The 12,319-nt window shown below is 38.2% G+C and overlaps 1 protein-coding gene across 1 annotated transcript in view; it reads right to left on the bottom strand.

Annotated features, from left to right (window-relative positions):
- The window catches only part of nbeab (neurobeachin b), a gene marked incomplete at both ends in the record, with an annotated part of 192,563 nt that overhangs the window by 85,778 nt on the left and 94,466 nt on the right, over nucleotides 1-12,319 (bottom strand). Inside the window, 6 exons of the mRNA XM_079246781.1 lie at nucleotides 200-264; nucleotides 3,706-3,767; nucleotides 7,888-8,015; nucleotides 8,821-8,940; nucleotides 9,747-9,867; nucleotides 11,036-11,196. Coding sequence (XP_079102907.1) covers nucleotides 200-264; nucleotides 3,706-3,767; nucleotides 7,888-8,015; nucleotides 8,821-8,940; nucleotides 9,747-9,867; nucleotides 11,036-11,196 — 657 coding nt within the window. The remainder of the gene's footprint in view (nucleotides 1-199; nucleotides 265-3,705; nucleotides 3,768-7,887; nucleotides 8,016-8,820; nucleotides 8,941-9,746; nucleotides 9,868-11,035; nucleotides 11,197-12,319) is intronic.

Genomic DNA, 12,319 nt, shown 5'->3' with positions numbered 1-12,319 from the left:
TTGTATTAAAACACGCAATCACAACAGTCTTATTTACTTTTATCCCAAGCAGAGCAGGAGAGCAAAGAGGCTTAGAGCTAATCTACACTGTGACACTTAGTTCGACCACTTTTTTGTTGAGCTGGAAAGTATAAAGTGAATTGGTTTATACATTTAAAACATGACATTTTTAATGTAAAAGAGTCAGCGTGTATATTACCTTCCTTCATTGATTAGTTCAATGAAAGCCAGGCCAGCGTTCTTCTGAATGGAGTTCTGCCATTCCTGAAAACAAAGAGTTTGTAATTCATACACAAGCTTTGCATGTTATTTCGTAAAGGAGGGTCCATTTTCAACCAAAAATAAGGTTATTAAAAATAGCAAACTGCAATATAAACAATAAATTGTCAGGCACAGGTATAAAAGTTAAAATAGAATTAAAAATACAATTTTAATCCAATATGCTACTTTCCTTTTTATAAATGCATGACAAGAATCACATTTCACCATGCAAATTGTATATTTCAGCTATAATTTAGATTAAATTTCATGGTTTGTAATTCAAGTAGTTAAAGAAAGCATTTAGTTGATATATCCGTTGAGGGAAAATGTGATGGCTATAAAAAGCTGAAATTCTCCACCACATGTGAGACCATCCTTTCTTCCTCTGTGAAAAGATCTGTAAACACAAGAGAGATGTAATTGTGGGATGAAACTGTATCCTCTCGCTTAAATACAGCCATTTCCTCTGTCCCTTACAGTGACAGATTACTGAGCAAGCTAGCCGAGCCCTGAAGTGTGCGCCTGGAAGGGATCCGAGCCATAGGCCAGAATGCCAGCACTTGCTGTCTCACAACATGCTCTGGAAATGATTAAAAAGCAGTTTGAGAGCGCGCCTTTCACTGTGGGAAATTCAGCTCTCCTGTAACCTCACTGAGGTGCAAATGAAAGGGAAAACAGAGAAGGCTACAGGATAAAAGAAGAGGAAAAAAATGGGAAATTAAAGCATAAAAAAAGGCTGAAATTTGAAAGCCTTTACTATTTATGTAATTTAAGACTAACCATATATACATGGGTGTAAAATATATAAAACATATCCCTTAATTATTTGGAACTGTTATTTCAAATTAAATAATAGTTACATTTCTGTCTGTGTGAAGGAAATATATGGCAATAAATACAGCTCCAAACTATGTAAAATAGTGACAGACAGTGCTTATTCTGCATGGACTCAACAAACTAAGCAGCTTTTTTTTTGCATACTAGAATAACTGACACTGACATTATGTATGGGCAAATGTTTTTGTGAACAGTTGTCATGACTGACACATACTGGTTCATGCAAGACGACACAGCCTGACCCCAAGATGCGTTAAGTTAGAGAGATGGTGCTGACAAACTGCTGAGCATCTGGTCTCCAAATGTTATCCATGACCCTTTTTCAAATACAGTATCTGCCTGGAGGAGGCTGTTGTGACTTGGACAGGGATCATGTACAGCCAGTCTTCCAAGGTTTTGCTTTCACTGCGCTCACGTGACAAATATAAATACGGAAATCAAGGCAGACGTGACACGTCAGCAATGCCAGGAAAGTGGCAGCAGGTCAGAGAAGGCATAGCATGAACCAGTCAAATTAGCTATCTTGTTTGAGGAACGCTTGTTGACAGCTGAGATAACACTTCAGAGGCTCTCTTCTTCTTGTATCTTTTTTTTCATTGCAGAGCACAATTCCCAATAGAGCCTGTCTTTGATTTCAAAGATTTTTTAAGCCCTCTTCTGCCCATTTGAAGAGAATTAGGCCTGATGGACTCCTCCTTAAAGATCTAGAGTACTCGAGTGCATCACCTCTGATCAGTGGACATTTATTCAGTAACTTAGATATAAATAAGTTTTAAAACTGATTTAATTTATAATTGGGAGTTTTATGTGAAACCAAATTTTAAGAACAGGTGAATTCATTGACACAAACATTGCATTACAAGGAAATTTTCAACAATCACTGATAATGATGTGAGCTCACCAGGGGAAACAGTGCCATTCTTCATTCTGTCTTTGAAAAACTCACCACCTAAAATCCCACAACTCCCATCACAGTGAAAAGCTTTTGGGCCTTCAGAAGAATCACTCTCCTCCCACTTTCATCTTCCTGAAATTCAGCAGGGCACTAAGTATTTGTGGTCTTTCATTTCAACCTGTCAGTATGCGGGAGCCTTTGCTTTTATCTGCTCGGCTTTGCTCTGTTATACTCTCCACATCTGGAGGCCCTCCATCAGTAAATCTCTGTGGCTCCACTCTAGATCCCCTTCTATATGTTTAAGCTGTTACAAGAAACAGAGCTGCTTGACCTTTTCATTCAGCTGCCCAGGCTGAGGAGAGAGACACGATGTCTGCAGCCGAGCTCAGCCACATGATGATTGCTGTTATTAGTATGCATAAATAAGAAAAGGCAGATCATTAGCACTAATTTATTCATAAAACTGACAGGTCACAAAACAGAGAGGGACTAAAGGTCAGCTAAATGCCCTCCTGGTTGTCTTAAAACATTAATGCTGAAATATGTGAGGAAGGTGTCAGAGTTGGCAAGTCATGGTGATGTTAGCTACATCTTACCCCGCTTTTCAAAAAAGTTGCTGTAGTTTTTAAATATCACCTAAGATAATAATAAATACATAATTTAAGATCGTATTGCAATGCAGTTATTGATCTGAACAAACAACACCATTGTTAATATTGATAAAACAGCTTTGACACCTGAGAGCAGTAATGTTAAAGAAACTGATAGTAATCCATTACTACATTACGCTATGTAAATAATATTAGTTGGTAACATAAGCAGGTTAATTATGTGTAGTGTAGAGAACGATGATATAGTAATGCCTCATCTCCATTTGAAAGGCTATAGTCTCTAAGCTATATGGTCCAGTTTCAAGGTCTCATGGTCTGATCAATATCTCAGCCAGGGTTTCATCTCTAGAGCCTGTAATGGCAGGAATCTCTGGAGCCTCAGTAATGCTATCTGTGTAAAGGGGGTGGACTCAGACCCTTAACAGCATGCTGACGCTCTCATCTGCAATAAATCCTAGCTGGAAAAGACAACTTGCCACAGACACTCTACAGACTGAAAAGCTACACAAAAAGGAACCCATCAAAACCACCATAAGAGCAACAATAACTCAGACTTCACTGCCCCATTTATGTACTTTTATTTTATTTTATTATTTTTTGGGGGAGAAAAGCCCCTGAATAATGATGTCCATATAATATATAAGCTGAGCTCCCTGCTGAAGAGCGCTTTGGACTGTGGACCATGGAGCACAAATAGTGGCTTCAAGTCTCTGGCCCTGCAGTCTGGATCCACAAAGAGGCACCAAGTAATGGCTTCCTTATGGGCTACTGACGCAAGACTGATGGCCTGACAGAAGGTATGTTAAATATCTCCTGTTCTAACTGCTACATCAGGGCTCTGACCTTCTCTAAAACATGGGCTTAACAAGTGATTCAGAGGGTCAGCTCAGAGGTGATCAGTCACTTGCAGGGCTGCATGAGGTGGGGCTCATACCCCAAAGGAGGGCTTGGGATTAAACCTGCAGGGTGTTGTGAGAAATCCACTGGATTCAGAGCTGTGTGTCTGTCTCATCTGTTTGGACTGTTTGCTTAAGTAACATTTACCAGGCAAAGCTCCAAGATAAAGTGGACAACTTTGAAGAGAACAAGATAAAGGCTCACCTGAGAACAAAGCAGCATGACAAGCTCCACCACTGATGTGCTCGACTTCATGCATACCAGACCTTTGGAGACAGAGGAGATGAACAGGACAGATGTCAATCTTCAACTGGTATGTGTGGGTATAACCAGTAGTTACTGTTTCATTAATAAGGCAGAACAAGATGACTACTTAAAGATGAATTATATTTATAGTATGGCACTGGCAGACAATACTTCACTATATTTGAATGAAGCTTATGTATCTGACTAATTTTGAATAAATCTGCAATAGTCATTATTAGCACTTCTAATTCACCATTAAAATGCTACAAGAAAAAAAAAACTGCAACATCCTCTTCCCTCGTTCTGTCTCATTCACACATATCCACTTTCACACATGCCAAACGTTCACAGAAGATTCACAGTTTCTTCCTCAACCTCCATACTGTAGACTGCAAGCCACTGAAGCAGACAACTGTCTAATGAAACATAGGCAGGTGTGAAAAGCTCATTTGTAGAAACAATTCCTGAAACTAGTCTTGTTTTCCACACCTTTCTGCTACACCTGGCAAGAATCATGAGAGGTGCAATCAGCAGCAAGAGCAACTTTCTAGGACTAATTACAGGCTAGCAGAGAAAATCTAAATATTACACAGCTGCTGTTGTTTTATGGATGATGAGGTGTCAATTATAGAAGAGAGCAAAATATTAATTATTTAAGACATAAGCTATGTCCATGAAACAAGCATCTGTGCTTTTAAATAGTAGCTTTATCTGCTCTTATAAGTTTAAACAAATTTGAAAAAACAGTCTGCAAATTTGAAAATACAGTCTGCTTTATTTTACACTCAAAGATGAAATTATCTTTAAAGACACCAGGGAAAGATGCAGAGTTAAAACTTAAAGTTAAAGTTAAAAATAAGATGTTGTCTGTGAAATATTGTAAAAAGTGTAGCTCAAGAAGAAAACAGAATACATTACCACAGCAACAAGACTGAAATGGTTGACATTACTAACATTGAAATAAATAAATGAACAAAGAATAACTGCTGTATTTGTAATTCAGTATGATTGGACTAAGAAACAATCATCTGATCAGCTTTTAATTTAAAGTCAGTTGATAAAAACAGCAGTTGTAGTGGGCCTAAAAAGTCACCCAGATATTTGCATTTTCTATTACTGTAGTGTATCATAAATACAAAATATTTCAAACACTGCATGGCTGAACCGTTTTGCTGCTCCTCCATCCATATCTCCTCAGGACCAGACTGCCCATGGAAACATATTGTTAATACTTGGGGAGGATATGACCCTCCTCTTGTACACCAAGTGTCACAGTTGACCTCTTGTTATATCAGTGACACACAGAGCCATAAGTCGGTCCATTCTGACACAGGAGTCAGGTGGCCATCTGACCCTGGTCTTGTGCGGGAAGACAAACGAAATGCATTCTATTTAAACACGACCTGCCAGTCCCTTCCTGTAAACAGGGCAGGGTTAAAGCATGGGTGAATGTGGCATTGTGGGGTTATGTGGCGGCAGGCTGGGCCACTCAGGGGACAGCAAGAAGCAGGCATCAAGCATCACAACAGTAGCAGTGTTCACATGCAGTCTTTACCCACCAACTCCAAGTGTAATGCTCAGAGTGCACTCAGCATAATTGCTGCAGTGACCACATGTCTGAAAAGGGGTTGTAGGAACAGGGTGAAGCAAAGGGGCACACAGGGCACAGGAGGGCTTGACCCCAGGCAATCTAAGGGGTGATGGATGGCTGGTAATTACTGGTAAATGGAGCGCCTTTGCACTGCAGCACAGTATTTCAACTGTGTGCCTGGGAAAGGCCAGGAAGTAAAACGGGGAGAGGAAGTGAGAAGAGAGGAAAATATGCTCAAGTACAAACAAACAACTAGACTACTAGACCAATCTGACGTGCATTTCTAAAGTTAAATATTCTACTGGCCTATAAATGCAAGAAAAAAAATATGTATACTTTCAGACCAACCTTCTCTAATATATGTCAGGGAGTGTATTGTACAGGCTCAGACAGGGTTAAGCATGCCTGGTAAGGAGTGCTGAGGTTCCAGCTGTCGATCTACGACCTTGTTTGTGGGGTTACAGTCTGCAGCCCGAGATCAGCTTTGGTTTGTCAGCTTGGTCAGTCTGCTGACAGACTTTGAGTGAAAGGGTAACAGACATATTCACACTTGTCAAGGCTATGCTACCTGATTTTTCTTTCCCTTTCTCTTGACATTGAGCAAGTAGCCTCAGCTGCATGTGTATCTTCACATGCATTCCAAGATATGTGTAGTATAAGCACAGTGTATGCAAGAAAACTGCTTGCTTGACAAACTTAACCAGTGAATATTTTCCCTCAAGATATGAAATATTAAATAAAAAGAAAAAATGTTATTTGAAATGTCAATTGGACCTTAAATTTATATACATAATAAATTTTGTTTAATCATTGAGGCAACTCCTTTGAAAATTATTTCCAAATGACTGTTTTACATTCAAACCATCGGTAACTTACTGGGGTGCAAAAGACATTTGTACAATTACATACTAAAGCAGTTAAAGAAACATTCTTATCATTTAAGTGGTGAACAGGTCTTAGAAAACTGTAGCCTTTGTACCAAATAAGTAAGGAAGGAGAATTTATTGCATAACTTCATTGGATTGGTTGAATGTGATAACCCTTAATTAACTTTGGCAAAGGTGATTTTCAAAGTTTACAGTAAAAAGTGCAAATAATTCTCACAGTTAGCAGCTTAATAAATGCACAACAAAAACATTAATTGATGAATAATACCAGAAAAAAGTACTTATTTATCATTAACTGTTTTCAAATTATTCTCCAGCCAACAGCTTCTTTCCTAAATGTATTTTACAATGTCACAGGACTGCATTCTTTTAGGCTGCTGTCATTCCTTGCATAGACCTCTGGAGCTACTAGTGGACTAGCTTGCTCTTAAAAGAAAAGAGTTTGGCAATGAGAAAAAGCAGAGATAGTATTTCGCTTGGAAGTTGAGAGATTTGAGGCCACACATATTTTTTTACTATGCACAGACAAACATCTGCAGACAGTCTCACGCATGCCTGTGTTGACTGCTGTGGCAGTGTGCTTTTGTGAAGAACAAGCCAAAGAGAGCCCAAGGAATCGTGGCAGAACACACATATGCAAAACTTGAGTCCATGAGGTTAGGCACATGAGGTTAAGAGGCTGCCAACCTGATGTCGAGAGAGACATGAGGAGAGAACAGGGAAATAAGTCTGGAAACCAGAGTGGAGTGCAGAGGAAGGATCACAGCCTTCTGGAAACACCGTGCACTACCAAAGCAGTCAAGGCACTTCCCTAACTATCAAAAGGACTGTTATAATTCTATATGAAAAAATAAATCTATAAGATTTTTATATATAAAAACTTGATGCTTGTGTAAATTTGACACTGTATCAAGTTTGTTGCTAAAATTTTAGTTTTTTCTAACAGTCCCATAACTCATATTATGACTAACAGCCATGATAACTGCATCTTCTCTGAGGTGTGACAGAAAGCATGAACAAGATCTATTTATACCACCACTAAATTTTACTTTCTGTGTACGTGAATTTGGATTTTATAGTAAACAATGACATGTAAAAAATTCTTTGTGAAACAAAAGACATGAAAAATTGAACAGAATATTATTATTATTATTATTATTATTATTATTATTATTATTATTATTATTATTATTATTATCTTTTAGTAGTAGTAGTAGTAGCATTAAGATCTTATATTTTGTAGTGTTAGACAAACCTACTCCTTTTTAATTAAAAGAAAAACACATTATCCCTCATCACCATGTTACAAATTGAGCTGAAAATGTCATAGTTGCGAACTAAAAATATTAATACAAAGGCCACTAATTATTTCAAAATTTATTTAAAAATGACATTTGTTGTGACTGTGAAACACAAAGTTTAAAAATATGACTTCCAGAAATAATCAATACAAGGACAGAATTGTGAAGAAAACAAAACACACATGCCATGAGATGAATGAAAGGGAAAAAGACTTAATCAGACTGTGACAGACCCCCAGCTTGTGTGAAAAATAGTGTCAACACCTACTACTGCGCATGCATCCATCAATGAAACAGCCAGTGCAGCAGATATAAGAGTAGGTTAAAGGGACAGGAGAGCACAACGACACAATGTGTCTACCTTCTATAAGCAACTCTTGTCCGTGGCTGCCCAGCAAGGTGCGTGAAAGAAAAGGTGCAAAATCCACAAAGATCTCTCTCAGCAGGGGCGCCACTTTCTCCAAGGCCCTTTCTAGTTTTGTAGTAATGCTGTCAAAAAGGAAACATTAAAAACAAAAGTCACAAAGATAAATTACACACCTTGATTAATGCTAAATTAAACCCAGATAAATCTGTATCCTTCCGTCAAGAGTTGACAGAAGTAGATGTAGCAAACAGAGTTGTGGTTGGTGGTGACGGTAACATTTCAGAGGGTGCAAACCAAGCTTGATGACAATGACAGAAAAAGTGGCATCACCAGAGATGTCAGAGATAAAAGATTTCATTTTGGGGTTTTTTTCTTGGATTTTTCTTTTTCTTTTTCGTTTTGTTCTGTTTTTTAAATCTGTGTGAAGATGTGTAACCAGCTGTTTGCATTCTTTGGTATGAAATGTTACCAGGACTGCAAGTAAGATCACAGTTGTTTAAGACTGCAGAGGCAGAGCCATATCTTCTACACACTCGCTACCTGCCTCTGCCCGACATCATCGAAGCATCTCAGAAAAACTGAGTTGGTGTCATGCAGCCATTCGGCTCAGACTGCATACAGACAGAAATACAGTTCAAGCTGAGGCGTATCTCTGTGCTCCTATGTGTTCACACATAGATAAAGAAATACAGCACAAGGGGATCTGCAGCTTGTTTTCCCTGTTAAGATGGACAGAAAGCAGCAGGATATAGATAAAAAACAGAGAAAACAGAGGAAGGTTCAGTATTGTCTGAATGTAGCGGGTGTGTAGTATAGTGTATTCTGCCTTCTAGCAACTTGGGAAAACATAGCAAAGGCATGACAGAATACAGCATAAAAGGTGGAGTGCAGAGAGGGGGTCTAGGTGACTAACATAGATGTCCTTGCCTAAGACACTGGCCTGCATCTCTGGAGACTGCCTGTAATCCTGTCGGAGAGCTAAAGGGTTTGAGCTCAGGAGGTGTCAGTCTCTTATGCTGTGGATTGTGGTCTACTTCACAAAAGGCACTGAAATAAAGAGAACAAACAAACAATAGGTGGCACCTCCTTCAACCATTTTATGAATGGGCTTATCAGCTAGTAATAACTATGATGCAATGATATATATTAAAAACATATTATATAGCTTGTTATTTAGAAAAAAAAAAGTGGAGCAGGTCATTCAGGTTTAGATTTTTTGCCCTCATATAAAATATAAGTTTGAAGCAAGCTCTGCAGCAAAATACTACCATCATTGACTTCACAGTTACACTAAGTGATGTCGGTTACTGCTACCATGGCAACCAAATCTATTCCTCCTGCTGAAAACACTGAGGCAAAGAGAAAGAGAGACAGAGGGAGTCAGGAGTGAGACATGGGCTCTCAGCAATCAGTGGGAGAATGCATTTAAGGACATCTGCCACAAACTATTAGAGCTAGTGGGGAAGATGAAACAAGGTCATGACCAGATAAACACACTGGTTTAGACATAATTACATAAATAATAAAATCTTAGATAACCACAGTCTTTATGTCTAAAGCCACCTTTTGTTGTGTGGTTTATTGTCACAACATAGAGGAAAAAAAAAAAACAGTAATAAATGTCACTGATTAATCGTGTTGTGGACGTGGGATCTATTAAGTCAAGTAAAATGAGAATATGTGCAAAGAATATCAACAAACAAAAATGACAAAAGCTTGAGGGAAACAAGTACATAATTAAAAGCTTTGTCATATTCATACAACTATACATGTAAGTAGAGTTTATCCTGTACCAAGGTGTGCTGAAAAAGACTAAAAGAAGACATGCATAAGGTTGAAGAGCTGCATTGTACCTCATGTTCTCCACTGTGTCTTCAGGCATAGGGGCAACAGTCTGAACGGCCGGAAGATTTTTACTGGTAGCTCCATTGACAAAACCGGAGGAAGAAGAGGCAGAAGCTGCCTTGGTGGCTCCTGCAAAGACAAACAAAAGTATAGAGCAAATAAATAGGTCTAAAAGTATTTAGAATAAGATTTAGATAATCATTAATAAGTGTGTAAAGAGACGAGGCATCACTTTTAAGTTATGAAGTCACTTTTATATATATATTACAAGAACGGCATTGTCAAAAATGAAATACAACGATGAATTTAAAAGAAAAATGTATGTAGGATGTGGATCCATTAAAGTAACAGAAATTAATAAAACAAAGAAATACTTGAAGTGGTCACAAGCTGCCTGCTGATGTACTTCAGAACAAATTTCAGTCACATAAAATAAACTGTGCATTTTTTTTTTACATAAATCTGCATCTACACTGGTTTGCACTCAAGTCTGCAGCATAGCAAAGAAAAAGAATGTTCACTGAAATGACAAAAATGAAAATTAAGACAGCCTTTCCAAACAAAATCAAGTAAAAGTCTAGCAAAACATTAAAACCATGAGATCATGGGGTCTGGGTGAGAGGTTGTGGTTTTAGCTGAAAGCAAACTTTCACTTGGTCACATTTCTTACATTCCTGAACAGAGGCTTAAAGAGGAGAAAGAGTTTTTTTTTTGTTTTTTTTTTTTTTAAATACAGCGCATTAAAAAAGGTGCTGGCGTTCTTAATGGCTCTTGGTGTTAAGTGGGCCCTTTCAGATTCTCCAACTAAATAAGCCCTGAGGTGAAACAGACTTAAGGCAGCAGAACCCAGGAGGAGCAATGTGACAGTATGGCAGGGGAGAGGTCAAACACTCAGAACAACAAAACATACAAAAGGAAGAGCTGCGTGCACAATTCATCCTCTGTATTAGAAAGCTATTATTCTACAGCACAAATCAGACTCACTCAACCTGGGGTATGATTAGGGAACAGTAGTCATGCAGACAGTGGTTTTCACTTCAATGTGCACAAAACCAATGGAAATTGTGAATGGAGAGTAAATAGAGCCATCTAGTGGTAGTCATAAAGGAATGTAGCACTATATGATCCGAAACAGGACAAATGCTTTGTTTCTATTCTTAGAATAGCATCAAGAAAGAAAAACATGGTGAACCATTACGATAAAATAGACCTCTCAAGGTGCTCTGAAATGTTTTTGTTTTTTTTTTAAATGCACACTGCAAAATTTAGCAGCCTTGCTGTCATTTATTGAACCTACCCGTAGTGTTGATCATGCTTTTGGGCGCTGCAGAGGCAGCTGCAAAGATGTTGGGGGTGCTGCTAGCTGTGAGCCCTGGGGAGGTACTGCTGCTGCCGGTTCCAAGCGTGTTAACTGCTAAGCTGCCAGGGGAGGTTTTTTTCACAGGCACCACTACACTCCTACAGAGAAAATACAGAGAATATTTAATTTACACACACACTGGAAAGTACACATGGATAAAATGATAACATGAATAATAAATGCAAACGGAATTGCACAAGTGTAATCACCAGTGATAAAAACAGGAGGAAAAGTAATCTCTGATGGTTCAGAAGTGGGAAATGTTAACTCAAGCTGTTAAAATATCAAATTACCCTTGTACTGTCTTTGGTGGTATTTACATCATGACAAAAAAGTCTACTGGACTATAACTGGGGTTTAAATACATGTTGTTTTTTGGTTTTTTAGGGGGAGCTGTTTTTGTAGAAAGCATACAGTTAAACCAAATAGACCAAAAATTAAGGACAAATTAGCAGGCTGTAAAGTGTGTTAGCTTTATTCTTTAAATAAAACCGGACAGCCAGTGTTAAGCCCACAGGCTTGTTCAGATATTTTCTAGGGACCGAAAATCAAAGAAGTCTTTAAAACATCTATTCAACTGCTAACTTCTACTCCTTTTTTTTCCTGAAATACCCCAAAGCACACTAGCTAAAATAACAATTTTCATTCACAAGTTTCAGGGGGGGGGAGAAAAAGGATGATCTTCCTTTTTTTCTCTCTTTTGCAGCTTTGAGGCCATGGTGGCAGTTTGAGCATGTGCACTCATTCGTCAGGGCATTTGAAAGATAAACATCCTGGCTCCTTACTCCATCTTTCAATGTTAAGCATTAAAAAAAACAAAACAAACACACACATGTAAACTAGCGACATAAGTAAACAAACATGACAATCAGCATACGTGTTACTATACTTTCCCTTCCATCTGTTTTAGTACTGGTGGCCCTCTGCTGCCCTCTGCCATTCCTCAGCTCTGATCAGTCTCCAGGAGGAACACAAAGGCTCTTTTTGGCACACATTTACATAGTTACTGTGTTTATTTGACAAAATTACAACTGTGAGCTATAAAGACTTTTCCGCTGTACCAATATGGACATCATTTTTTTTATTTTTTTTACAGAACGGACGGACTTTATATCAAAATTATATATTTTTTTCAGTTATAAATTATAGTCCTAACCAGTATATTCACAAATGGAAAATGTACAGTTCATACATGTAGATAAATGTAATTAGTAGTATGTA

This window comes from Telmatherina bonti (genome assembly GCF_933228915.1).
Source record: "Telmatherina bonti genome assembly, chromosome: 9".
Classification (NCBI taxonomy): Eukaryota; Metazoa; Chordata; class Actinopteri; order Atheriniformes; family Telmatherinidae; genus Telmatherina; species Telmatherina bonti.
This window is presented reverse-complemented; position numbering and strand designations above follow the sequence as displayed.